The sequence below is a fragment of the Cervus elaphus genome, chromosome 16, assembly GCF_910594005.1.
Source record: "Cervus elaphus chromosome 16, mCerEla1.1, whole genome shotgun sequence".
In the NCBI taxonomy this organism is placed as follows: Eukaryota; Metazoa; Chordata; class Mammalia; order Artiodactyla; family Cervidae; genus Cervus; species Cervus elaphus.
Genome location: NC_057830.1, coordinates 42,001,586 through 42,029,002, shown reverse-complemented (window position 1 = coordinate 42,029,002; position 27,417 = coordinate 42,001,586). Strand labels below are relative to the sequence as shown.

The window sequence follows — 27,417 nt, the reverse complement described above, 5'->3', positions numbered from 1 at the left end:
AGCCCTAGAGAATAAGAGAAGCTCGCTGCTGGTGAGAAGCGGGTATGGCCAGGATTCCTGGAGTCGGAAGATCGTCAGCTTCGCCATCTTTGGAGAACAAGGAAGAACATGAAAGAGATGTGGCCCTTAAACACCAGGATCCTGAGAGGTGGGGAAAAAACTGGTGACAAGGGAGACGGGCAAAAAAAAAAAAAAGGGAGATGGGCACAAGCTTTGTCCCTCAGGGAGGGAAGAGGGTGGTGCCTGGGGTTGAGTAGGTATCCAAGCATTAGGGGAAGGGCGATGCACTGCCCCCTGCACTCAGGTGCTCCCAAAGCTCCTCCCTCCTCTCTGACGCTGACTTCTGTGGGCAGAGGTTACCCGGCCCATGCCCGTCCCTCCAGCTTCCCTGGAGAATCAGAGATTCTTGGAAGGGGCCTTCAAAGTGATCTGGTTCAGCTCCCTGCTGCTGTTTGGTTGCTAAGTCCTGTCCGACTCTTGTGACCCCGTGGACTATAGCTTCCAGGTCCCTCTGTCCATGGGACTTCCCAGGCAAGAATACTGGAGCAGGTACTCAGTGCAATAATTACTTTTATGAAGAGTCCCCGCAATTTGCAGACTTGGAACTCCTGAAATCATTTAAAAGCTCTTTCTTGGAGACCTTGGATCTGCTTTGGAGTATGTACCCAATGGTCCAGGTCTGCCGGTGCCGTTTCCACGCGGCAGCCCTGCAGACACAGAAGCTAGGTGGCAGGCCGCTCTCTTTCTGAAGCGTCTCAGCCTAAGCTTCCCCTCCTTCTGGCTTTACACGTGAGATTGTTTCAAGCTGGTTCACCGCAAAGCAGACAGCTCTTTTAACCTGAATCAGGGAATGATATAGCTAATAGCATCTGTGATGGTAGGGATTTAAAAGTAAGGTTTCATCTTGCTCCATTCCCTTCCTTCTCAACTTTTGTGCTGAATGGAAAACACTCTGAAGTGCATGGTGGCCTCAGAGTACCAGTCTAACTCCCAGTTATTGTTTATTTGCTAAGTCGTGTCTGACTCTTCGTGACTCTTTGGATTGTAGCCTGCCAGGTTGCTCTGTTCATGGGGTTTTTCAGGCAAGAATACTGGAGTGGGTTGCCATTTTCTTCTCCAGGGGATCTTCCCCATTCAGAGATCGAACCCGTGTCTCCTGTATTGGCAAGCAGGCTCTTTACCATTGAGCCACCAGGGAAGCCCCCTAACTCCCAGTAGGTCCTAACAAATGGTTCCATATTTTCATAATCTATAATTGATCGCTCCCAAAACAGATCTGAGATTGCCCATCAGGTATTTACGATTTAGTTGACTTGGGGCATGGGGTCTCCGAGCCAAACCAAGGACTAAGAAATGGTACCCCAGAGTCTGCCCACTAGCAGTAAGCATTCATTAATAGTAAAGCATTCATCAAACCTTCACTATAACAGGCTCTGCGCCGGCACAGAGGCTCTCTCACACAGGGGAGAAGGGGTAGTGGGGATGGCCAAAGGGGATGGGAGCCAGTGGGCGCGGACTCTTGGGACCGGTGTCAAAGCAGTGGGAACAGCGGAAAAGCAACAAGATCAAAACAAATACGGTGTGTGGGAACACCAAGACCCCGGTAACCCCATCCCTGCCAAAGGGACCCGCCCTCATCCTCCTCAGGGGCGCGGCACGCCCAGGGGGCCGCTGCCTCGGTTCAATTTCCTCCCGCCGCTGTCCTCCGCCGGGCCTGCACGTGTGTGAGCATCCGCCCATTGGCCAGTGCACGCGTGTGTGTGTGTGTGTGTTTGTGTGTGCACACGCCCGGGACGCGCACTCGCGCAATCAAACTGTCTCCAAGAGAGGAGGGAGACGGCTGGGCCTTAACTCGGCCCACTAGGCCACTCTGTCCGTGCGGCGACCTTACCCCGGCCCCAGCCTGTCTGCATCCGGGTCCCATATCAGCAGCTGGCTCGACCCGGGTTTTTTAATCACTCCTGCCCTCTGTCCTGGCTCCGCCGAGCAGCGGCTCCCTTCCCACCCGCTGGAAATGTCGCTGGAAACTCTGAGTGCCGCTCGTGGCCCCCGCCCCCGCCCGACGCCAGCCCTGCGGTGGGGGCGGGGGAAGAAGCTGGGAAACCGGAGCGGTCTCCCAGGGGACCCTGGACCGCCTCTCCCGGCGCCGCCTCGCGGCCGGCCCGGCCCCCGGCAAGGCCCCCGGCGTCCCCGCGGCCAGCCCGCTCGCACCCCGACGGGGAGCTCTCTCGCGCTCCGGCCGTTCGGAGCCCCCGCCCTCCACCCCAGTCCGGCCCAGGGGCCAGATCACAGGGAGAGACACACTCCGCCCGCGCGCCTGCCGGCCCCGCGCGCCTCTCACGGTCCTTCCTCCCAGCGCTCGCCCTCGTCCCCACTTCTCCGGCCCCGCCGATACCCCTCTTCCTCCTCGGGCGCCCGGCCTCGCGGAGCCCGTCCTGACCGGGTCACGAGGGCGGACGGCACAGCCCCGACTTCTCCCTGCCCTCCCTCCCCGAGGGCCCGCCGCGGCCGCGCCAGGCAGGAGCCGCGCAGAGATGCTCCTGTGTCCTCTCGGGCGTCCGCAGTCCCCTCCACCTGCTCTCCTGGGAAGGTAGGTGCTCCGGAGGAGAGGAGGCGGGGGCTGCAGTCGGGGAGGAACCCGCACTCCAAGCCGGGGGGAACGCGGGAAGCCCCTCCTTCGAGGGTCCTGGTCCCAAACTCTGGGGGAGGGAAAGAGGTGAGAAGTGCCCCCTCCATCCAGATGAGGCGAAAGTCAAGAAAACCTGAAATTGTCCACGTGGATTTGTAGCTGGAAAATACCCCTGGGATGCGCCTAAGGCTCAAGCCCCCAAAGTTAAGGCAGTTTTTGGAGGGAGGAAGGAGTCTGCCAACTACAATGGGCTATTTCACGTTTTTCAGCCGTTAGGGGTGAAGAGCCGCCGGATTTCAGGGAGGACCTGGGGATTTCCTGTCCCCTCTGTCCTCTGCCAGATGCGGGACCCACTGCCCCAGTGCGGCACCCATTGCCCGGTGCTTCCATCCTCCCTCTGAGAAGTTCTCCTTATCACCTCCTGGTACGGGAGGAACACTCAGCCCATCCTTCCCCACCCCGCCCTGCGTATCCTGAGAGGTGCGTCACAGGGTGCCGTGTTAGGGAGGGTCGGACAGCTGGGCCACCAAGGATGAGCAGCGCCTGAAGAATCAGCCCTCCTACCGGCCCCTTCCTCCTGCAGGGCAGTTCTCAGGGAGTGCAGCAGGGGATGGCAGTGAGAGGGAAGGAGGCTGGGTCAGCTGATGGTCAGGGCTGCCCGTGCTGACCTCGCATCTTGGCCTCCGTAGTCAGCTGTCCAGGGTGGGGTTGCGGCTAGGAATCAGCATGGCTCAGGGCTCCAGATCTCCTACTTTCCCCTGCCTCAGTTTCCTGCCCAGAGTGGGGGAGAGTAGCCGGGAACTGGGGTGTGTCTGCCTGTTTTGCTTTTGGTAGGAGCCCTAATTGGATCCAGCTGGTGTGTTGCCCCTCCTCCAGCCTCAGCCATTCACTCTCCCCCCGCCACCCCAGCTAGGGATGGGCCCGGAAAAGCTGTGTCCCCAGTAGGTCTTCTCAAATGTCCGAAGGAATTGCCACTCCCCGACTAAAGTCAGAGAGCTGCCCCCAGCTTTGTCTGTACCCTACAGCCCCGCCATGGCTGAGCAGAAACTGGGAACAGCAGTAATCACAGTCCCCATGGCACCTTCATCCCCTCTGGTCTCCACAACACTTGCCCTGCTCGTATGACCCCCCCAGCTGCACACCACCCCCCACTGCATACCTCCCACCTACTATTCAGCCGAACCTCCTCTGTGCCTACAATTCCCATATTGCTCGCATGACCCCCACCCCCGTAACCCTGCACAAGCCACGTCCTTACACTCCATCCAGCATCTTAAGCATCCACTGAGCTAACACTCCATGCTACACAAACGGCACCTCACAAAGTCCTTGCCACCCTCCTGTGAACCCCTCGGCCCCACAGGCACACGCGAGCCTCTAAACAGAAGTGCCAGAACCGGTCCAGCACCAGAAGGCGGCCAAGGTTGGCTCAGCCTCTGGCCACGTTCAACAGGACAGGCAAGGTGGGACGGGACGGCCTGGGCAGCACAGCCCTCTGGTGGCAAAGCCCCATTGCCTCCTCTCCTGAGTGTGGGAACCCTGTCTCTTGACCTCAGCTTTGCCTGGGGTGGAAGGACCCAGTTGGCTAGTCTGGCATGATGCTCCCAGGAAGACACTCTGTCTAAAAGACAGCCTGGAGGTGTAGGAGAAAGTGGGGTGTGTGCACACCTCTGTGTGTGTGCGTGTGTGACACTCAGCACCACCCTCCCGTGAGCTGGCCAACTCCCTGCTCACCCACTGACTCGCTGCCAGCCCAGGCCCCGGCCCAAGCCACCTGACCCCTCACTGCACCCTGAGTCCTCTGAGGCTTCGGTCTGAGCCAAGAGACCAAAGAAGGGAGCTGATACTACTTTGAGCTCAGAACGAATGGTTCCTGCAGACTGGACATGCCCAGCCTCCCTAGAATCTTGGCCCCGCTGGGCAGTGGGCGGGTGGCCACTCCCCACCCCACTGCCTGACTAACCACTTGTGCCTGCTGGCAAGCAGATGCTCATGGGGCCTGGGGGTGGCAGAGGGAACTGAAACAAAGTCCTGGTACCCGGGCCCTCCTCTGCCAGCTGCCCCAGTTCCCTCTGCCTTCCCTCCGGAGCAGAGGGCCGCACTGTGCAGTGAGAGCCCCAGAGGGGCCGGCCGCTGGAGGTGTGCTCCCAGCCAACCTCCCTCCTCCTCCTTGCCCGGCCTCCCCCTCCCCCTCTCCCACCCAGAGCTCCTGCCCGAGGCCTAACAAGCGGCCCATTGTGCCTTTAGGAGTCTGCACGGGCAGCCTGAAGGCGGGTGCCCACAGTAGCCTGTTTCCTGGGTCTCTGAGCTCCCACCCAGCTGGCCCGACCCCCTCCCTCCCACAGCCCCAAGGTTGAACCCAGAGGACAGGGGCAGCCTGGACCCAGCAGGGCTCCCCCTTCCTTCTTCCTTCCCCACAGAGGACACGCCGAGGAGCAGCCCTCCAGCCTTGACCCGAGCATGCAGGCCCCACCCCACAGCCTCCCAGCTGGGCTCAGCCTGGATGACTTCATCCCCGGCCACCTCCTGGCCCACGTAGGGTCATCCGCCCGGGGGACACGGGTGAGTGAGACTGCAAGGGAGCGGGTGCTGTGGGCCCCTAGTTGGGGAGGGGGCTTCAGGACAGGTGGGGGGCAGCAGGAGGATCAGCGCGGGGAGGGGGGTGGGAGACAGCTCTAGAGAGCCTCACTGGTTCACCAGACCGGGTCCAGCCCTCACCTTTTAGCCATCCCTCCGCTGCTGCAGAACCCTCTGGGCCTGAGCTGCTGCTCCTGGCCCCTCCCCACAGGTGCCCGTCATCCGGAATGGTGGCTCCAACACCCTTAATTTCCAGTTCCATGACCCTGCGCCCAGGACCGTGTGCAATGGGTATTTGCCACCGAGGAGAGATGCTTCCAGACACCCAGGTGGGTCTGCTTGGGAAAACCAGCTCCAGGGTTAGGGGTTGGGGAGGGGTTCAGTCAGAGCTGCTTGGGCTCAGCCTTCTGGCATCCACCCTGGGTCAGGTGGAGGGACAGGAGGTGGGTGAAAGTCTCTCAAGGCCCCGGGGCCAGTGAGCTCAGCTCACCACCCCTCCCTGTAGGCACGTGCTGGCCTGTGAGAGTGAAACTGCTGTGGCAGAGACCAGGCTGACACATCCCTTCCCCTGCCTCCCCCACCCAGTGCTAGGGGGAAGGAAATGTGCAGGGAACATAGCCTTAGGCCAGGGGGACCTCCAGCAGGCCAGGGGACAGCTTGGATTGGGAAGGGAGGCTGAAGGAATGTGAGCATAGGTGGGTTGAAGAAGGCATGGGTGCTGAACTCAAGACACACCCCCGAAGGGCTGCCCCCGCCCCCCATCTGTATGCAGCAGCCCAGCAGAAGGTTGCAGAGACAGCTCTGGGACTCTGCCAGCTCCTGGGCTCCTATGAGTCAGCCCAGCCCAGCCCACAGGGTCTGGAAGATGCCTGGGACCTCCTGGGTGCACGTCCACCAGGGCCCCTCTCTTTAGGAGGATGGCAACATTTATAGAGCACTCCTTTGAGGCAGCCAGTGTGTTCAGTAGTTTACACATTTAACAGATGGTAAGCACATAGAAAATCCTGGACACTGTAAAGACACTTTCCAGGTCTTAACCTCACTTCATCCCTCCATAGCCTGGCAAGGTAGGGTGTCATTATTAGCATCTTCTCAGTGAAGGACCCGCATCTCAGGGATGTTCAGTCACAAAGGCTGAGCTGAGGTTCAAACACTGGCCCATCCTTCCCTGAAGCTCTTTTGTTGTTACACCCGGAGGCCGAAGGTGCTGGTGAGTGAGTTTCTGCCCCTGGTGTGTCGATTGTGTTCAGGCAGTGTCCTGAACACAGTCACACGCATTAGATCTCCCTGCAGCTCTGCTGTGACTACCCTCATTTTACAGAAGTTGGAAACAGGCACGGTGAGGTTGATTGCTGTGCCTAAGACACACAGCCAGTAGGTCTGCATTCAGGTCTTCTCCCCCAGCCCCGGGCCCTTTTCTGCCACACCCCACTGTCTTCCCCAACTGGGATATTTGCCTCTAGCATTCTCTGCATGTGACAATTCCAGCTCTCATTCTAAAAACTCTGAGGACATCCCCAACAAAGCAGGGTGGAGACGGGCGTAGATTTCTCAAGATAAAATCCATTTTCAATCACTTTAACTAAAAAGTAAACAAACACAGGAGCCCTGTGGTCCTGCCAAGGATGGGGACGTTTGTAGAGTCTGCGTCATCAAGTTAGACAAACAAGGGGTTGCTGGAACTTTTGAACCCACAGGGCTGAGTGGTCTGAGGAGCTGAGGGACAAACAAGCTTCGGTGGGGTGCCTTTGCTGAAGCTCCTCTCCATGTACCCCACAGACCCTGCTTGGTATCAGACCTGGCCGGGCCCTGGGAGCCGGCCCCCTGGGAACCAGAAGACCCCTGCCTCCCAGCATTCCCAGAAGTGGTCAGCCACGTGGACCAAGGACAGCAAACGGCGGGACAAGCGCTGGGTCAAGTATGAGGGCATCGGACCCGTAGATGAGAGCGGCATGCCAATTGCGCCCCGATCTGTGAGTCCAGGGCTGGGGCCACTGATTGGTGGGGCCCAGGGGTCCGCCCTGAGCTCCACCTCTGCCACAAAGCCTGTTCCCAAACCATACCAGACCGAAGCAGGGGTTCAGCCTTTATGGGTCTGGGGGTCACGAGCTACAAAGTCACAAGCAGGCTGGCATGTCTGAGTTGTGCAAGGGATTCTTTTTGGCAGGGGGGGCAGTTCTAGACTGCCCCATAGTTCCTCATGGTAGAGAGCCACTGATGTACGGGCTGACCCTGGTGGGGGCTGCCCCGCTCCCCCATTCATGGCCCTGGGCCTGGCACAGCACTGGTGGGACGGGCGCTGAGTGACTGACCGAATGGGTGAACGAGAAGAGTCCTGAGTGAGGCCTGATGGAGCAGCAAGCTTGGAGGATCTGAAGGATTCATGCTGGGAGGACCTGCCCTTCCACCACTCCCAGGCCTATCCTGAGCCACCTGTCTGCCTCTAGTTACTTATCGGAAACTCAGATTGGTAACATAGCCTTCTGCTTCCCAAGGTTCTTTGGCGTCACAGGTGAGGTAGAGGATGTGAAATACCTTCCTACCCTACCCCCCACCGATACTGTTTATTTTTCATTACATAGAAACACATGTTCTCGGGACTTCCCTGGTGGTCTAGAGGCTAAGACTCTGTGCTCCCAATGCAGGGGGCCAGGGTTCAATCCCTGGTCAGGGAACTTGATCCCACATGCTGCAGCTAAGGCTGGGAACAGCCAAATAAATAAATAAAATAAATAAATATTTAAAAAAAAAAAAAAAAAAAGAAACACATGTTCTCTGTAGAATCATCAGAAATACATAAAAAGAAGAATATATATATAAGCCACCCCAGATCTCACAATTTAGGGCTTATCACTGGTGGAGATTTTTCCATAAATCTGAGTATTTTTTTTTATAATTGAAAAAAAATTTTTTTGGCCATGCCATACAGCATGTGGGATCTTAGTTCCCCGACCAGGGATTGAACCCATGCTCCCTGCATTGGGAGCACTGAGTCTTAACCACTGGACCACCAGGGAAGTCCCCCTTCTGTATATCTTACTCAACATAACAGACTACACAGAGTTATTGTTACTAAAGATGTCACAACAGCCCACCCAGGGGGGCTTCAAGGGTGGCCAGAGAAAAGACTCAGCGAGGAAAAATATCTGTGACTTGATATTGGGAGGGTGGCCTGACTTTGCCTTCTTTGATCCCAGAGTGTTGACAGCCCCAGGGACTGGTACCGAAGAATGTTCAAGCAGATCCACCGGAAAATGCCGGGTGAGACCCCCTTCTGGGACCCCGGGGCATGGGGAGCGAGAGGCAGACAGGGGGACTCACCTGCCCGGGGAGTGTCTGCACCCACCCCAGGCTCTGCGGTGAGTGGTCGCTAAACAGTCCAAAGGAGGGAACCGCCAGTCTGCTCCCTGTGTGGGGAACACTGACCAGACCCTGTCCCCCGTGAGGGTCGGGAACCGCGCGGCCACACATCCGCTCAGCCAGCCCCTTAGCCACGAGTTCAGCACTTGCTGTTTGCTGACTACTATTCTAGGTGCTAAAGATAAAAAAAGGTCGTTCCTGCCTTAGCAAAGCTTGAGGCAGAAGGGGTCACAGAATAAACACATAGACATTTAACATGGCAGATGGTGGTAAGGGCTAGGGAGAAAAGGTCGGGAGAGTGCCCAGGGCAGGAAGGCTGCCACTTCACGCGGGTGGTCAGGAAAGGCCCCTGAGAAGTGTCTTCTGAGCTGAGAGCTAAGATTGTGAAGGAGCTGGCCCTGCAGGGCTGGGGGAGGAGGGTTGCTGCATGGGGAGCATGGGGAGCCCGGAGGCAGAGCAGGCTGGATTTGTTCTGGGGCCACAGAGAGGGGCGGGGCCGCCGCGAGAGGGGCACGTGGTGGAGATGGAAGACAAAGATGCTGGGATCAGGGCACTCAGGGCCTTGGGCTTTTACTCTACAAGAACTGAGGAGCCCCCGGGAGGCTCTGAGCTGAAGAGTGAGTGACAGGCTCTGACAGGTGGTGGCTGAAGTGACTCCCTCTGGCTGCCAGGTGGGGAAGAGATGGGGCTGGGTAGAGGCAAGGGACTGGTCAGGAGGTCTGGCCGGAATCCAGGCTAAAGACGACAGTGTCTCAGATCAGGGCAGTAGCAGTGGGCCTGGTGGAATTCTGGAGGCAGAATCATGATAATTTGATGATGGATTGGATGTGGCATGAAAGAGACCAGTCAGGGATGACTTTAAACCTGAGTGAGTCCATGAAGTTGACCTTTATAAATGCATATACACACAGGAAAGGCGGGGAGGGGGGTTGTGTGTGTGCAAATCTAAGGGGTGTTCAGTTTTAGACACAGTTCACACATTTGATATTTTTGTTTTTGAGTCGCTAAGTCATGTCTGACTCTTTAGCGATCCCATGGACTGTAGCCCACCAGGCTTGTCTGTCCATGGGATTTTCCCAGGCAAGAATGCTGGAGTGGGTTGCCATTTCCTTCTCCAGGGGCTGTTCCCTACCAGGTGATCAAACCTGCATCTTTGGCATTGAAGGCAGATTCTTTACCACTGAGCCACTGGGCAGTTGATAAACAAGTCTGTAGTTCCTGGGGTGAGGCTTAAGCTGCAGATGGAAATACCAAGGACCCACTCAAAGAGATTTTTGGTGTAAAGGTCCTCCAAGTAGCTTCAGTGTACAGCTAAGGTTAGGAGTCCCTGGAATAGACAGTATTTTTTAAGGTAGAAGACTGGACCAGATCACCCAGGGAGATGGAGAGACAGAGGCCCAGAGACTGAGCCCTGAAGCACTTGCTTGGAGAGATGGGCAGAAATCATCTAGGTTGCCTGGGAAGGGGCAGCTTGGGAGGCAGGAGGAAAACCAGAGCAGCCTCCCTGAAGCCAAGTGACAAGAAATTTCTAAAGGAGGAAGTGCACCTCTGTGACTGATGCTGCTGATGATCAAGTGGGACTGACCATTTGATCTGGTAACATGGAGGTCAATGGAGTCCTTGACGAGGGTGGCTCAGGCTTTCAGGAAGTGGAATTGAAGACACTGAGTTTCTTATGGCCAGCATGCATGCAACCCTATGGACTGTAGCCCCCCAGGCTCCTCTGTTCATGGGATTCTCCAGGCAAGAGTACTGGACTGGGTTGCCTTGCCCGCCTCCAGGGGATCTTCCCAACCCAAAGATTGAACGTGTGTCTCTTATGTCTCCTGCATTGGCAGGCGGGTTCTTTACCATTAGCGCCACCTGGGAAGCCCCTTATGGCTAGTAGTTGGCTGCAAAGGAAAGCAGAAAACTCCAAGAACTGGAGGAAGGTGTGGGATCCGGAGAGGGGGGTTGTGGTTTGCGTTTAAGGTCAGAGCTGTGGTTACGTGTCTGTGTGCCAAGGAGATCAAGAGGGTTGGCTGGTCAGTAGCTCTTCCTTGGAGGCCCCAGGAAGTCCTGAGCACCTTGAAGAGTGGGTCTGGGCAAAGGGGGAAGATTTAGAAGAGGGTGCAGAAAGGGCAAGAGGGTGAAGGGGAAGTAGAATTCTCCAAATTGACCTGGCAGGGCAGGTCTCCAAAGGTCAGGGAGAGGGTGTGTGTGGGAACCAGGGAGGGAGGGGCAGGAGGGTTTGGGCAAGGCCACTGCCCTCTTGGCTCCCTCAGGCCCTAAGGCAGCCAGAGGCATTTCAAGCCCTCCTGAGAACTGCCCTCCTAATTCCTTCCCTCCCTCGAGACATTCTTTAGGCTCTGACTCAGCCCCTGGGCCCTTGCTCTAGGCAGGAGGGACTGGGAGCCTCTGGGGCTGCCTCCCAGGGCTCCCCAACCATATCTTTGCTTGCTGCCCCCACCCTGACCTAGTCCTTTCTGCTACCCTAGACCTACAGCTGGACTGGACCTTCGAGGAGCCACCCAAAGGTGAAGGCAGGGGTGGGGGGTGGCATGCCCCAGCCTGGCGCCTGCATTTACCCTCCCTGCAGCCACGCCTGGCTTTGGGGCTCCCCAGTTGGCTCAGCTCAGCTTGTGAAGTCTGTACAGCCCATTTCCGTGAGCTCCAAATCCCCTGGTCCATGGTGTTAATAATTCAGAGCCTCTGAGTCATTGTCCGGCAAATGCCTAGCCTTGGCTCTGCTTTCTCTGGGCCTCTCTTTTCTCATGTGTAAAACGGGAACACCCCAGAGATGTTTCAAAGGTTTGGTAAAGAGTGTAAAGCTCTTGGCACCCAGCCCATAGTTACTGGTCCAGAGCATCACCCCTGTTGCCACCAGCCACCCAGGAGCATGGGTGGGAGTGGGCCAGAACCTTCCATGGTCACCCAGGTGCCCTCAACCCCAGCTTTCACCTCCCTCCGCCCTGTTTATCTTCTCTTACTTTCAGTGGATTCTTCCTGTGCCACCTCTGCAGACGCAAGGCATCCAGGGCCTCAGCAAAGACCACCTGCCAGGCCAAACCAGACGTCGCCTCTGAGCGGGTGAGCCATCAAGGGGAGGGCCCCAGAGCCGCAGAGGGGTGCTGCCTTCCTTGAGGGGACTGGCACCCCCTGGTGGCCACAGCTGGCAAAGTCTCGCATCAGGCCGGCAGGCTCCCACCCACGGCTCTGCCCCTTCTCAGGGTTCCCACTGCTTGAGATCCTCTCCAGGCCACCAGAGCCAAAGGGGGATGACCTGACCGCTATTTGTGGTCAGGACCGCCTGGGATGCCTCTGTATTTGGCAGCAGGAATTCATCACCCCAAAGATCCACGCCTCATTTGGGGTGGAGAGCAGGGTAGCCCGGGGCTAGGCATGGACCTGCAGCCATCCACTCTGAAGCCTGCAAGAAAACAAGGGGCATAGAGGATCGCAGGCTTTGTCCCAGATGCCACTGAGAGAGGAACCCTCCAGACAGGTCAAGGACGCAGTGCATCTTTTCTGAGCAAACCACACAAGCTCAGCGCAGGCTGCGGGGGCTCAGCCCAACCTCAGGAATCAGGAGGCTCTCTGTCACAGTGTCACTAATGAGTTTCTGACTCCTTTCTGGGAACAGAGTGACCTCATTAGCCTGGCCTTAACTGGGCTGTGGTTCTTGGCATCATCAATAAGGTAGAGACTAAGATTTGGTCAAGATTTCTGGATTCTTGCCTGGAAAGTTCCATGGACAGAGGAGCCTGGTGGGCTGCAGTCCATGGGGTCGCAAAAAGTCGGACAGAACTGAGCACACATACGCACCTCTGGATTCAAACCAGTGTGCTGCACTAGCCACGTGACCTCGACCAAGGTAACCAGTCTGAGCTTCTCTAGCTCCATTTGTTAAATGGGAATCAGAGGGTGGTATGAAGATCAAAGTACACGGCAAGTCTCCCCAAACATGATTATCATACAAGCTTGATTATGAGTAGTTGTTGTTCAGTTGCTCAGTCATGTCTGACTCTTTGTGACTCCATGGACTGCAGCACGCCAGGCTCCTCGGTCCTCCACTATCTCCTGGAGTTTGCTCAAATTCATGTCCAATGAGTCAGTGATGCTATCTAACCATCTCGTCCTCTGTTGTCCCCTTCTCCTACCTGCAGTCTTTCCTAGCATCAGGGTCTTTTCCAATGAGTTGGTTCTTCCTGTCAGGTGGCCAAAGTATTTGAGCTGCAGCTTCCGCATCAGTCCTTCCAGTTATGACTACAGCTTCCTTAAATTAGGAACAATGTATTCCATTCTCACATCACTGTTGTTACTGATGTTCTTCCTAGAGTAGTCATAGTAACAGCTGACAAATCCTGACCCTCCCCTCAGACATTCCATCACTTGATAAGCTTGGTACAGTGTTCCCACTTGGTGGAAACATTCAAAACTCAGCAGAAACTGGAAGATTTCAGCCAGCCAAGAAGGGAGTCCTAGCAGGACACTCAGGTAACTGTGACAGATGACATCAATGATCTAGCACCTCAGGGAACTGAGACCTGTGGAGCAGAAGTAACTTGTTCAGAGCTCCTGGGTCAGGCCTACAGGCTCTTTCCCCTGACCTGGGTTTTCCGGGAACTAAGATGTAGTCTCACACCCTTGGGTATGGGTGCAAGACCACTTGGTCATGGCGACCAACTTCATCAAAGCTGCACAGACATACATACCCACAGTCATGGAACCAGATAGAACCCAAATGCAGGATATTTCATCAAGGCCAGCAGGAAAGGGACTGGCCACTTCTGGAGCAAATGTGTACATGTTAGTCCCTGTCTTGGGTGTCTCAAGTATGTTCCCTCACCTAAGATTCCCCATACCCTTATAAAGGTGGGAGTCATTCTCATATTACAGGTATTGAATCAGAGGCTCTGAGACCAAAAGAGACAAAGCTAAGTGGTGGGACTGGAATTTGAATTCAGAGCTAATAACATTTTACTATTTAACATTGCTTCTACAGCCCAGAGCAGGTGGGGAGGGGGTGAAGCTCCCTCCCCAGGACTGTGTGCTCATGCCTGCCTCTGTTTCCCTAAAAGGAAACTGAAAGATGTCTTTTCCTTTAGAAGAAGCTGGGACGTCTCTGAAGAGTCTCTTAGAAGAACCTTCAGTTGCAGTCCTGGAGCACCCTCCTCCCTGCACCAGACTTCGAAGCAGGTAGCTTGCCCAGCACTTCCTCCATCACCATGCTCTTTGGTCAGGCCCTTTGCTGCAATAGTTGGTATAGTCTGTATAGTCCATGGGGTCGCAAAGAGTCGGACACAACTGAGCGACTTTCACTTTCTGCTGCAAGCACAGGTAAAGCAGTTCTTCATCTTGGAGCTTGTGCAGTCAGAAGATCCTGGAATTCTTGGGAGGGTGCTGATGGGCATGGAAGTGGACTGTGGCTGAAAGCCTGCTTTTCAAGCCTAGCCAGTGTCCCGGTACCCCTCTCTTCAAGCTGATGCCTACTCCCTGCCATGCAGGTGCTCAGACGCCAAGAGAAAGCGGACAATGTCTGGACGGAAGAATCCTGGAACCAGTTTCTGCAAGAACTAGAGACTGGGCAGAAGGTGTGTGGGCCTGGTTCTCTGGAAAAGGATGTACCCTCGACTCGTGCATTGGGGGAGCGATTTCACCCCCTCTGACTCACTCTTCCCACTCTTAGCCCAAGAAACCACTGGTAGACGACCCTGTTGAGAAGCCCTCCCAGCCCATTGAGGTGCGTGCTGTGGGCAGGTGGGCGGGAGTGGGACACAGTATGTTGGGGGACCAGTGAGGGACTTTCTGGGTGGTCAAGGTCCCCATGACCATGGGCCAAGGCCATGGACTCAAGACTCTGAGCCTCTCTAGTCCCATACGGCTTAGTTCTGTGCCCCCAGCACCCAGGACAGTGCCTGGCATACAGTGTGTGAAGCTGTTAGGTGCTCAGTCGTGTCCGGCTCTTTGCAACCCATGGACCCACCAGACTCCTCCGTCCATGAAATTCTCCAGGCAAGAATACTGAAGTGGGGTAGCCATTCCCATCTCGGGAATCTTCCCAACCTTGGGATCGAGCCCAGGTCTCCTGCAGTGCAGGCGGATTCTTTACTGCCTGACTCACCAGGGAAGCCTCTGGCATACAGTAGGCGCTCAGTAAACACGTGCTGAAAATTGTGTGTTCATCACAGCAGGCTGAGAAGAGACTGATCAGTGTGGACTGGAATTGTCTTGAAGATGGAGCTTGGGCCAGGCAGAGAGAGGGGGCACCTAGGCTGGGGGTGACAGAGGCAGAGGCTGGAAGGGGGGTGTGTGTGTGTGTGTGTGTGTGTGTGTGTGTGTGTGTGTGTGTGTGTGTGTGTGTGTGTGTGTGTGTGTGTGTGTGTGTGTGTGTGTGTGTGTGTGTGTGTGTGTGTGTGTGTGTGTGTGTGTGTGTGTGTGTGTGTGTGTGTGTGTGTGTGTGTGTGTGTGTGTGTCCATGAAAAGACTTGAGGAAGTAGGGAGCCTGGTAGGCTCCTGAATAGAGAAACACATCAGGAAATACTAAAGCGCTCCCCTGGGAGTAAGGGATGGGTGAGCTGGGTCAGCAGGGAGGGCCCTCCTGACACTCCAAGACACACCTCCTGGCAGGCCCAGAGGTAGTCAGCCTGGCCCGGCGCCCTGAGCCTGCCCTTGACCCCAGCGCCGCGTACTTTGACGTGTTGCCATTGGGCTTCTCACATCTGACTTTCGCCCAGCCCAGCGCCCCCCACGGTACACTCCCCGCCCCCCACCTTGCCCCTGGCCCAAGTCTCTCCGCAAAACCCGCCCCCAGGTCCTGCTGGAGAGAGAGCTGGCCAAGCTGAGCGCTGAGCTGGACAAGGACCTGCGGGCAATCGAGACTGCGCAGCCGTCCCCCAAGGTACCGGCCCCCCAGGGCCCTCCTGGTGGGCGCAGGAACCCCGAGCCGCATAGGCGTGGCTTTGGTGGGAGGGCAGGCCGACGAGAGGCATCGCCTCCAGCTGCACTCGCGACCTTGGGCGACTCCATCCAAGTCTCCTCCCTAAAGTGCGGGGCGATCACTGTTCCTAGCGACCCCTAAGAGCCCTCCCCGGGCCGACTCCACGTCCAGCCTGCCGTCCGGAGCCGGAGGGGTCCCTCGCCCCCGGGACCTCAGCCCCGCGGCCCCACGTCCCGGCCTTCCCTCCCCCTTCCACACCCGCGGTCCCTCCCCCCGGCTCCTCGCTCCTCCCGCTCCCGGCCCGCCGCCCCGCGTCCCTCCCGCCCCTCCTTTCCCGCTTCCCCTCCCGCTCGCTTCCCGGCCGCAAACTTTTCCGGAGGCGGCGTCCCGGGCCCTGACCGCGCCCGTCTCCCGCACAGAGCTCTCAGACGCCCCGACGGTCCCGGGAACCGCGGTCCCCAGCGCGGTGAGTGGCGGCGGAGACGTGGCGCGGGGAGGGGTGGCGAGCCCGGGACGCCGACGGCGGGAGGAGGGGCGAGAGCGCGGACCGGGGCCGGCGGGGGCCTGATCCGCCGCTCGTCGGCCGGGGTGGGGGGCCGTCCCTGCTCCGCCGAGGGAAGCCGGTTCCCCGGCTCCGGGGCTCGGGTCGCAGCTGCGAGGGGATCCCGCGCTCGCCCACGCCTCCCCCATCCCCGGGCCGCACCCTTTCCCGGCCTTGACCGCTCGGGAAGTAGGACATCCTGCTGAGGGCCCGGGACCTGGGGGATGCCTCTGGAGGAGGAGGGCTGGGGTAGGGGAGACGGGGGGAGGCAGCGATGGGGGTGGTGGGCATTCGGGCGGGCAGTGGGGAGCCGGGTCGGGGGTGAAGCTTCAGACAGGTGCCTCACTGGTGCGTCCCCGCGCAGCCCGGCCTCCGCCTGGAGCTCCAGCTCCCCGAATGCACTTTACCCGGCTTCCTCCCTGAGCGCCCCCAGGATGGCGGATGGAGGAAGCCCCTTCCTAGGCCGGAGGGACTTTGTCTACCCTTCCTCAGCTCGAGGTGAGAAGCAGATCCTGCTCTTGTTCTCACGCAGACGGCCCCCTCTGCCCGCCACCACTGCTCTGGATGCGGTGGTGCCCCTGCAGAGGTGGCGGGAAGGTCACGGAACCCCCGTTCCCACCGGTTCCTGTCCTGGGCAGGGAGGGGGGGAGCAGAGCCCCACCCCAGCCCTGCCCCCCAAGACATGGCCTTCCCAAGCTGAGGCAGTGCTTCTCCACAGACCCTAGTGCCTCTGATCCAGGGGGCAGCCCTGCCAGGAAGGAAGAGAAGAAGGTAAGGGGGGGTGGGACCACCAGGGTCAGGGTGCAAGGAGGGCCTGGGGTGGGTCCCTGTGACTGCTCTGGCCTACTTGCCGGCTGAATGACTGAGGTCACTTGATCTGTCCTCTCCCCCTGCCCAGAGGAAGGCCGCCCGGCTCAAGTTTGACTTCCAGGCCCAGTCCCCTAAGTAAGTACCATTCTGCCCCTTGCCTTCCCCGTGGCAGTCCCTGGGAGGACAGGACTGCAGTGTGCCCCCCCCAGAGGGTGGGGAGAGATTCCGGGGGCGCTGAGCAGAGTCTGGAGGACCCTGAGGACTTACAGATTGCTGGATGTCCCTGCTCTGGCCTTCAGGGAGCTGACTCTGAAGAAGGGTGACATTGTCTACATCCACAAGGAGGTGGACAAGAACTGGCTGGAGGGAGAGCACCATGGCCGCCTGGGCATCTTCCCCGCTAATTACGTGGAGGTGAGTGGGGGTGACGAGCAAGGGGCCCTGCCAGGAGGGCAGAAGGGTTTGCAGAGACTTAGAGAATGCAGACCCCCTTTAACCAGCCAGGGAGCCTCTCCAGAACTGGCTGCTCCCTCACACCTGGCAAGTTTCCTAAGACTAAAGCCGTGAGCTGGGGTAGGGGCCAAGTCTCAGCCTCATTTGTGCCCTCCAGGAAATGTTTGTTAAGGGTAGGCCTAAAGGTGGAGGCCAGACCAGGGGAAGAGCCAAACAGCCCCGTTCCTGCACTGGAGGCCAGCAGCCTGCTCAGCGTCCCTACACGTTCACCACTCAGAAGCCACCTCTCAAAACCTGCATCTCCAGCTGTCTTTTGGGAAGAAATCTAATTGCAACTGACAAGAATATAAAGTCTGAGACAGTTCACCAATCACATATACTTGTGGCGTCTCCTTCCTGTGTATCACTTCCCTCGATCCCCCGATCAGCCTGGCAAAGTGATAGGTCACCCCCACTTTACAGATGCACTAAGGTTCAGAGCCAAGTTGTTAAGTGAAAAATCTAGAATCTGGATCCAGAGACAAGGTTCTGGGTTTGATAGATATGGGGCTACAAGTTATTGAGTATTTGCATCTTTTAAAGAATTTCAAATTATCTAATTTATCAGCATAAAGTTGTTCATAATATTTCATTATTGTTCTCTTAAATATTTATTTTTGAATGCACTGGGTCTTCATTGCTGCCTCTGGGCTTCCTCTAGCTGCAGCCAGTGGGACTAGACTCTAGCTGTGGTGCGTGGGCTTCTCACCGTGATGGTCTCTCGTTGCAGAGCACGAAGTCTAGAGCTCAGGCTTCAGTAGTTGAAGTGCTCGAGCTTAGTCGCCCCGAGTCGGCATGTGGTGTCTTCCCAGACCAGGGACTGAACCCATGCTTGTTATTATGCTCTTAATGTCAGTAAGATCCAAAGTAATGTCTTTTCTTTCATTCCTGACATTGGTAATCTCTGTTTTTTCTTATTCTGGCTAGAAATTGGTTAATTTTATGAATCTTTTCAAAGAACCAACTTTCAGTTTAATTGATTTTTCTCTACTTTTGGTTTCAATTTCCTTGATTTCTGCCTCTTCATTATTTCCTTCATTCACCTTATGTTAGGTTCTTTTTCCAGTTTCTTAGAGTGGTAGTTCAGATTATTGATCTGAAACCTTTTTCTCCTAAATGTAAACATTTAATGCTATAAATTTCCCTCTAAGCATAGCTTTACCTACAACCCACAGATGTTGATATTTTGGGTTTTTTGAGTTTTCATTCAGCTCAGACTATTCTCATTTCCTTTGTGGCTTCCTCCTTGACCCATCGATCGAGTCATCTATTTCAGGCTCTTTATCTCATAGGCATCAGTAGACCTCCTCTATCCTTAAAACGATGTCCCTGATCCTGAAGTTCCACAAGTATGTACAGGATTGCATGTCATCAGTCATTTACATCTTGAAGTGCGGAAGTATTACTCAGTCGTGTCCAACTCTTTGCGACCCCATGGACTGTTGCCCCACCAGGCAATCGTCTGAGCCACCAAGGAAGTTCTTACATATTAGTATGCACTAGTTTATTAGCATCTTGATTTTTCTGAGTAGGATGAAGCGAAGAGAGCATGGGGATGCTGGGCACATGGTGGGGTAAAAGTGGAGGGGGAGGAGAGACACTTGGTTCTCAGCAGTGGTGAAATAGTAGATCCTCCCTCTTAGAACAGGCTACCAGGAGTTCCTGCTCCTTGGTACTTCTCATGTCCTTCTGTGCCCCGATTTAAACTCTCCTGTTTGCACCACCGTGGTCCACTCTGATAATGCCCACTCCACATAACCTCTGGTGAAAATTCTTCCTCCAGAAGCATTCTGGGACTGACTACCCCCTTGCCCTATGCTCACTGCTGGCTACCCCCAGGCTTGTGTTTGGCATCTACCTCCTCTCTGGTCTGGGGAGAGACCTTGCTCATATTGCTTCCCCAGGAGCCCAGGTCTGTACCCAGTTGATACCCAAGCTGAATCTCATGTCCTCTCTTCCTCCAGGTGCTGCCAGCAGATGAGATTCCCAAGCCCATCAAGCCTCCGACCTACCAGGTGTTGGAGTACGGAGAAGCCGTGGCCCAGTACAACTTCAAGGGCGACCTGGAGGTGGAGCTTTCCTTCAGAAAAGTACGCTTGGGCTTGGCCGGGGGAGGAGGCGTGGGGCAGGGCAAGGCAGGTGAAGACACAGGGAAACGTGCGCGGTAAAAATACTCTTTAAAAAAAATCAGACACACCTATTTTCACTAGTGTTTCAGATTTTTTTTTCTCAATCTCTTTGGATATATTTCCCTTAATTGTGCCCATTTTAATTTTTGTTTATTTATTTACTCTTATTACTTTTTTGGCTGCATAGGCTCTTTGTTGCGGCAGGCAGGCTTCAGTTAGAGCACATGGGTTCTAGAGCACGTGGACTCAGTAGCTGTGGTGCTCAGGCTCTCTAGGTGCGGCATGGGGACTTAGTTGCCCCACGGCATGTACGACCTTAGTTCCCTGACCAGGGATTAAACCCGAGTCCCGTGCATTGGTAGGCGGATTCTTAACCACTGGACCATCAGGGAAGTCTCCTGCCCATTTTTATTTGTTTATTTATTTTAATTAATTTATTTGGTTGTCCTGGGTCTTAGTTGCAGCATGTGGAATCTAGCTCCCTGACCAGGTACCGAATCTGGGCCCCCTGCATTGGGAATGCAGAATCTCAGCCACTGAACCACCGGGGAAGTCCCTTGCCCATTTTTAAAATGTTCAAAACTTCTAGAGTAGTTGTGCTTTTTCTCAAGTTGCAGGTTGGTAGGCTGTGAGGATCACTTCAGCATTTTAAAAATAATACAGTGGAAGTCTTAGAATACCTTGCACATGGAAAGGGTATTTCATCCAACTCTTGGACAGTTGTGTGTGTGTGTTGGGGGGGGGTGTACTGGATTGATATTACAACATAGTCTTTTTACTATAGATAATGGTTCAGAAAACTTGAAAAATGTTGAGACTTCCCTGACAGTCCAGTGGTTAAGGCTCTGCACTTCTAATGCAGGGGACGCAGGTTCCATCCCTGGTCAGGGAATTAAGGTCCCACATGCAGTGCAGTGCAGCCAAAAAATTCAAAAAGAAAGAAAATGGAGTGATGTCCCGGAAAGCAAGGGAGCTGGTCTCTCTCCGTTTACTGTGAGGGCAAAGGCCATGAATGCTCCTAGTGAATGTACCGTACCCGGTACCCGTGGGACAGCTGGCCTCGGGAGAGAGGGGGAGGGAGGGGGCTGGAGGGAGAGAGGGGGAAGGAGGGCGCCAGATGGAGAGGTAGGAGCAGGAGGGCGCTGGAGACTGTCCTTCCTAGGTCAGTGCCACTAACAGTAGTCAGTGTGTGGGCTTGGGGACACACCAGCTGTCCTCAGGGAGTTTGTTTTTTGATGCTGTGATGACCTCCAAGGTGGGGGCAGGAAAGGACCCAGTCATGGCCGTGGTGCTCACTGCTACCTGGTGCTCCTTACCAACCTGCCATGGAGCTGTGTGACCCGTGTATCACCAGCTGGTCCACTCCAGGCCTGATTCCTCCATGCAAGGTGTTAGGTTACAATGACTCTGCCCCACGTAGGCACCCTCCTGTGCCTGGCAGCCGAGGGCCCTGCAGATACCATCTCCCTCCCTCTCTCTGACCAGGGGGAGCGCGTCTGCCTGATCCGCAAGGTGAACGAGCACTGGTACGAGGGCCGCGTCTCGGGCACCGCACGCCAGGGCATCCTCCCCGCCAGCTATGTGCAGGTGACCCGGGAGCCCCGGGTCCGGCTCTGTGATGACGGCCTCCAGCTCCCTGCGTCTCCTCCCCGCCTGCCCACCGCCCGCCCGGTCCATCACCCCAGCTCTCCCTTAATGCCACACAGCCCAGCTGACCCCACTGACAGGGGAGGCCAGACCTCCCCCCGCCGCACCGGCTTCTCCTTCCCTCCCCAGGAGCCCAGACCTCAGACCCAGGTAAGGCGACCTGCCTCAGACCCGAGAGTGAGCCCTGCTCCCCATGCTGTATTCTCCATTCCTGGGAGGCTCTGCGTTGTGGAATCCCCCTCAACTGCTCAGGATGGTCTAGTGGGCTCACCAAAGAGAACCTTGTGTTGCAGTCCTTGAGGACCCCAGACCCTGGAGCTGCAGCCCAGGATGGCAGGGGTCTCTAGGTGGGACCCCCAAACCAGCACAGGCCTCCTGACTTTGCAGAGTCCACTTTTGGGATTTACCTGTATCAGCGTCTGGGACAGGGTGTCTGCCATTCACCTTCTGTGTGACCTTGGGCAGACGGAGCCCATGCACAGGACGCCTCCTGCTCCCGGCTCTGCGCACACGTGCAGACCAGCCACCTCCCCTACCTGGGCCCAGCTTCCCAGCACCTGTGAGGTCACACAGTCAGACAGGTCTCCCTGTGCTGTGACTGTGAGATGAGATGAGGCAGCGTGGGGCGCTGTTCCCGGGGAGGGGGCAGGCCAGTTCACGCCTCCTTCCTTGTGCTTGCATGTGCCTGCCTGCCCTCCTATGGACCTAGAGTCTCAGCACCCCCGGGTCAGCTCTGTCCCATCCTGGAGGCTCCAGCCATCCCCTGGACCTGGGGACCTCGTCCTCCACCACCACCGAGATACACTGGACCCCGTGAGCACCATCTGGGACGCTTGGTCGGGGTGGGGGGCTACTCTGCAGGCAGTGCTGAGCACACACTAATTTACTCCTCCCTACCCAGGATGGAGTTGGGTAATTTCTCCTAAGGAGTGCTTGTCCTTACAGTGCTTATGGGTGATTTTGGAGGGGTGGGGGGGGGCAGGGGGTGCGGGAGTGGGAGGACACTTGTCTGCAGGGTTCCTGACCTGTCCCTGCCAGCTCTGGGCCTGAGAGCAAGCCTCCCACACTGGGCACCCCTCCCCTCCATCTCTCACTGGGTTTCCAGGGCTGAGGTCAGTGTGGGTGTGTGCGCAAAGTGGAGCATAGATTTGAAGGCATTGAGAGCTCGGGAGGTGGAGTGTGGGTGATTAGGGCTTGGAGAGCAGGGAGCAGGCCTGCAGATGGAGGCACTGAAGCCAGAAAGAATCGCCATGCCCAGAGCTGGGCCAGGGAGTCACGGGAGCATGGAGGGACCTGGGAAATTCCAAGAATGTGTCCACCTTGGTTGGGGACTAGCCAGGCCTGGTCTGGGGAGGGGCTAGGGCCCTGGTGATTGCTATGGCAATGTTTCCTGCAGGTACCGGGCGATGTACCAGTACAGGCCCCAGAATGAGGACGAGCTGGAACTGCGGGAGGGGGACCGGGTGGACGTTATGCAGCAGTGTGACGACGGCTGGTTTGTGGGTAGGTGGGCCTGGCGGGCAGGCTGGGGGCAGGTGCATCTCAGAGTTCTGGGGGAATGGGCTGGGAGACAGGCCAGAAAGGGTATCTCAGAGTCTCGGGGGGAGGGGCCGGGGGAGAGGCCAGAAAGGGTATCTCAGGATCCTATGGGGATTTGAGTGGCCACTCCTGCCTGCCAGGACTGGTTCAGCAAAGATTCATGGGCTGACCACCTCCCACCCTTCCAGCCCAGCACTGGCTGCTTTCCCAAAGCCAGCACTCTGTTGTTCTCATTCCCTGAAGAAGGGTGAGGCCTGGGAGGAAACCAGACTAGCTCAGGGTCACTGCTGAAGCCAGTGGGACTCAGGGCAGCAGGGTTCCTGGCCCCCAGGCCTCTGTTCCTTCCATCATACACCTGTGTCTGTGGAGCTGTCCCTGGGTGGGAGGGTTGTGGGGGGGCCGGTCTCCTGAGACACTGAGCCCTTGATGGAGAGGACCAGGTCTCACACGTGTGTGTCCCCACCCCCACCACCCATAGCTAGAAGCTAGCTCTCTCGCCCCCAAGAGAAGAGAGAGGAAGAAGATCCGAGCCCTCAAGGCTGGCCCAAGGGCAGCTCAGGCAAGGACTAAAGCAGGAAGTCTCAGGTTGGCCTTGGCCTGGTTCACGGTGACCACTCAGCATGCTTTTTTCCCAGAGTGAGCAGATGAGGTCCAGGCCCCAGCTTCAGAGGATGGGGTCATTCCTGGAGAGCAGTGAGCATCTAGAAGCTCTGGCTCAGCAGGCTCCAGGGCCTGAAGGGTTGCGGGGCTGCCTTGGGAGGACTGGCCCCAGGAGTGACAGCCTTCCTCTCTCCTCTGAATCCCAGCACCTCAGTGCTGACCACGCTTCCAACACACCAGTAACTGTGAAGCACCAGCTTATTAGCATGGGGCTTCCCAGGTGGTGCTACTGGTAAAGAATGCGCCTGCTAGTGTGGATGTAAGAGATGCAGGTTTGATCCCTGGGCTGGGAAGATCCCCTGGAGGAGAGCATGGCGACCCGCTCTGGTATTTATGCCTGGAGAATCCCATGGACAGAGGAACCTGGCGGGCTACAGTCCACAGGGTCGCAAAGAGTCAGACACAATTGAAGGGACTTCACACACACACACACACACACACACACACACACAGCTTAACACACACACACACAGCTTAACACACACACACACAGCTTAACACACACAGACATACAGACACACACATACAGATACACACACACAGCTTAACACACAGATACGCACACACACAGACATACACACAGACACACATAGACACACACAGACACACACATACAGCTTAACACACACACACAGATACACAGATACACACACACACAGACACACACACACAGATACACACACACACAGACACACACAGACACACACAGATACACACACAGCTTAATACACACACACACAGCTTAACACACACACACACAGATACACACACATACAGACACACACAGAGACACACACACACACACAGCTTGTTAGCAGTCCTTTCCTTGGATGGGTGGGCTTGAGGGCACATTCTTTTTTTCATTCACAAGTTTTATTCTATGCAGTTAACTTTTTTGTATCTTCAAAGTCAATTTGCTTTAAAAAATTAATATTTCTTATTCATCATAAAATCTATTCCCCTCCCCCAAGGAAACCAAATTCATGGAAGGAGTAATTTAGGTCTAAGGTGTTAGTTGCTCAGTTGTGTCCAACTCTTTGCAACCCCATGGACTGTAGCTTGCCAGGTTCCTCTCTGTCCATGGGATTTCCCAGGTAAGAATGCTGGAGTGGGTAACCATTCCCTCCTCCAGGGGATCTTCCCAACCCAGGGATCAAACCTGGGTCTCCTGCATTGCAGGCAGATTCTTCACCATCTGAGCCACCAGGGAAGCCCAGTCTTGAATTTTTTGGCTACACCACACGGCTTGTGGTATCTTAGTTCCCTGACCAGGAATAGAACATGCATTCTCTGCATTGGAAGCGTGGAGTCTTAACCGCTGGACTGGGAGCAGCTGAAATAGGTACTGTAGGTTTGTGACAAAAGCTTCCTAGCCCACCATGCTGCACATATTTGGCAAAATGGCAGCACTTTGTGCGTGAGTGCAAAGTCGCTCGGTTGTGTCTGACTCTTTGCAACCTTATAGACTATAGCCACCAGGCTCCTCTCTCCATGGGATTCTCCAGGCAAGAATACTGGAGTTTGTTGCCATGCCCTCCTCCAGGGGGTCTTCCCGACCCAAGGATTGAACCCGCATCTCTATGTCTCCTGCGTTGGCAGTCGGGTTCTTTACTATTGGCACCACCTGATCGAGTTCACCTAATTGAAGTCTTGGGGACACGTTCTAATTTTAGTCTGTACACTTCTACTTCTGTATTTTTTTCTTTTTTTACAACTCCTAGTAAAGACAGGAGGAAAAAGCACCACTTTTGTGGAATAAGCCCCAAGGGCTTTTAGAGGGAAGGTTGAGAGCAGTTGTTTTCTCAGTTACACTGGCACATTTCAAGTGCTCATCAGCCACATGTGAGGGTCACTTTGGACAGTGCAGGTCAGGGAAGGCTTCCTGGAGGAAGTGAGGGAGGTGGGGGGAGGATTTGGGGAGGCAGAGAGGAGAAGGGAGGCCCTCTATGCAGGGGAAGAGTATCAGTAAGGCCAGGGGCAAGAGGGCCCTCAGCTGCTCACGGAAGGGGGTGGCTGCCTGAGGGGGAGAGACGGTCCAGAACTTTAATTTAATTTTATTTTCCTGTAGCTCCTAGCATTTCTTCTCCTCTACCCCAGGACACAAATTTTGGGGGGTTGTGGTAGACAGAGGCCTGAATTTTGGTCCCGCTTCTACCTCTGAGCTGCTGAATGCTTTGGAGGAACTGACATGGCCTTCTCATATACCTTACCTGCCCTGTCTCTAAAATTAGGGTGTCATACTAGACCAGTGAGATTCCTCCCTACTTAAGTTCTGTGATTCATTCTCCTGCTTCCTTGCTTTCCCAAGGGGTTATTCAGGGCTGTGTGCAAAGTTATGCACGGTTGGTTGAATGCTCAGATTCGCCCATCATTATCAACATCATAATGCGTGGCTGGGCCCATCTATGCTTCTGCTTCTAGGGTGCAAGAGTGAGGAAAAGCAGACGACTCCTTCCCTGGGACCTGGATTCCACCTGCAGTCCTGGGTACTGCCAGCAGAGGGCTCTCGCTTCCCGACCACCACCAGCTCACCCCATTCCTGTTTTTAAAAGTGGGGAATGTTCTTTCTGTCTTTCCTCTTTCAGGTGTCTCCAGGAGGACCCAGAAATTTGGGACATTCCCTGGAAATTATGTAGCCCCGGTGTGAGTGGTCTCCGTGGCAACTCAGAGCCCACCCAGGATGGGGTGGGGAACAGAGCACTTATGGGAGGGAGCGAGGACCCCCCTCCACACACCCCTCCCCCAGGACCTGAGCTGCTGGCATCTGCAGACAAGCCCAGCAGTCTTTCCTACAGAACCTCCCTTGAAGCCCCCTGGACTGATTCCCACCCACGACTCACAAGCATTCCTCTAACAGCCCTTTTATTTCCTCCCCTTCCCCACTCCCCAAATATAGAGGTCTGCTTTGAAGTGGAGCCTGTTTCAGGCCTTATTGAGACCAGACCCCCGAGTCCTCCACCCTGCTACGGCGTTTCCTCTTAACAGGGGCCGGCTCCCAGCTTCACCCCCATGGGGTTCCTCTAACAAGAACCAGCTTCCTAACCTAATAGAGACCAAAGGCCGCCTGCGCCTGGAGGGCTTTCTCCCTTGTCACTGCAGCTTGCTTGCCATCCTCTCTGCCTCCCTGCCTCCAGCTGGGCCTGGGAGTGTGGTGGGGGATGGACGTGGCTCTTCCTTAGCATTTGCTGCCTGGCAGGAGGTCTTGCCTGAAGGCTCCCTCTTCCCAAAGGCTGCCCAACCCTGGGCCTGGGCCGTGCTTATCATTCCGGCTGCCTTGGTGCCCAGGAAGAGCGGGGCTTCCGAGGACTGGCCTGTCCCAGATGTATTCCAGGGAGATGGGTATGTGCTGTCCTCCTGCCAGCCCAGCGGCCCCCAAGTCCCCCCTGGAAGCAGAGAATGTAAAATAAATCTGGGTACCAGGGACCTTGCCTTCCTGTCCTTTTTCTTTGGGGAATGGAGAGGGCTCCTCCCGCTTACGGTTATGGGAATTCTTTGTGCTGTAGGCTGAGCTGGGAATCAAGTGGGATGTGAATGAGTGTGTGTGTGTGTGTGTGAAAGGGAAGGCTGGAAAAGCCCCATCATTATCTCTAAAGATCTCAGGTCTCAGGCAGGATTGGGCAGCCTGGAGGATCTGGCAAGCCGTGCTGAGAGAACTAACATCTCAGGGCCCGGGGCAAGGTCTGATCGTGGGGAGAAACCAGAGACGGGAGCTGAAGGTGGCCTGGTCTGCAGCAGTTTGATCCTGGAGCTGCCATGGGGTTGCTGAACTAGACGACGTTCTGTTTGCTCTGCTCCTCATGTTTTCTTTCTCTGTGTTTGTTTACTTTCTTTTTTGGGCTTGGGTTTTTGAGCAATCGATGGCAGGAAGCTGGGAGTGGTGGAACACAGCTAGCCAAGGCCACTCTTCTGGCCCAAGGACAAAGTCCTGGGGCCTGGCGGTGGCTGTGGGCGCACAGTCTGGGCCCGGCTGCTCTCATTAGGAAGGAAAGCTCCATTCCTTGGCCACTGCTGGGAGATGAGCCAAGTGTAAGGTGCTACCCACATGTTGTTTGATGTAAGCATCCCAGCTGGCAGATTATGGGTCCATTTTACAGCAGGAGAGACTGAGGCAGAG

The 27,417-nt window shown here is 55.9% G+C and overlaps 1 protein-coding gene across 9 annotated transcripts; it reads left to right on the top strand.

The window, feature by feature from the left end:
* On the top strand, window positions 1–26,726 carry SORBS3 (sorbin and SH3 domain containing 3). 9 transcript variants are annotated; one of them, XM_043927267.1, is made up of 22 exons: window positions 1–148; window positions 5,050–5,191; window positions 5,463–5,535; window positions 6,986–7,179; window positions 8,404–8,467; window positions 11,044–11,082; window positions 11,542–11,635; window positions 13,654–13,744; window positions 14,053–14,139; window positions 14,235–14,288; window positions 15,360–15,446; window positions 15,905–15,951; window positions 16,391–16,524; window positions 16,745–16,797; window positions 16,925–16,971; window positions 17,136–17,250; window positions 19,293–19,418; window positions 20,943–21,254; window positions 21,814–21,917; window positions 22,501–22,607; window positions 25,725–25,789; window positions 25,889–26,726. In XM_043927267.1, exons 1-22 carry the CDS (start codon window positions 45–47, stop codon window positions 25,937–25,939), a joined length of 2,190 nt encoding a protein of 729 aa, XP_043783202.1. In that variant the 5' UTR covers window positions 1–44; the 3' UTR covers window positions 25,940–26,726. The 9 variants fall into 9 exon arrangements, with proteins under 9 accessions (XP_043783202.1, XP_043783201.1, XP_043783200.1 ...); XM_043927266.1 differs by having other exon boundaries at window positions 5,418–5,535; window positions 11,569–11,635; XM_043927265.1 differs by having other exon boundaries at window positions 5,418–5,535.
* Window positions 26,727–27,417: the final 691 nt, after the last annotated feature.

Excerpts from the sequence above, each read along its gene's own strand:
- SORBS3 (XM_043927265.1), top strand. The coding sequence starts at position 45 with ATGGCCAGGATTCCTGGAGTCGGAAGATCGTCAGCTTCGCCATCTTTG. Across the intron at positions 21,255-21,813 it reads AGCCCAGACCTCAGACCCAG|AGTCTCAGCACCCCCGGGTC; the intron begins GTAAGGCGACCT and ends CTATGGACCTAG. Across the intron at positions 21,918-22,500 it reads ACCGAGATACACTGGACCCC|GTACCGGGCGATGTACCAGT; the intron begins GTGAGCACCATC and ends TGTTTCCTGCAG.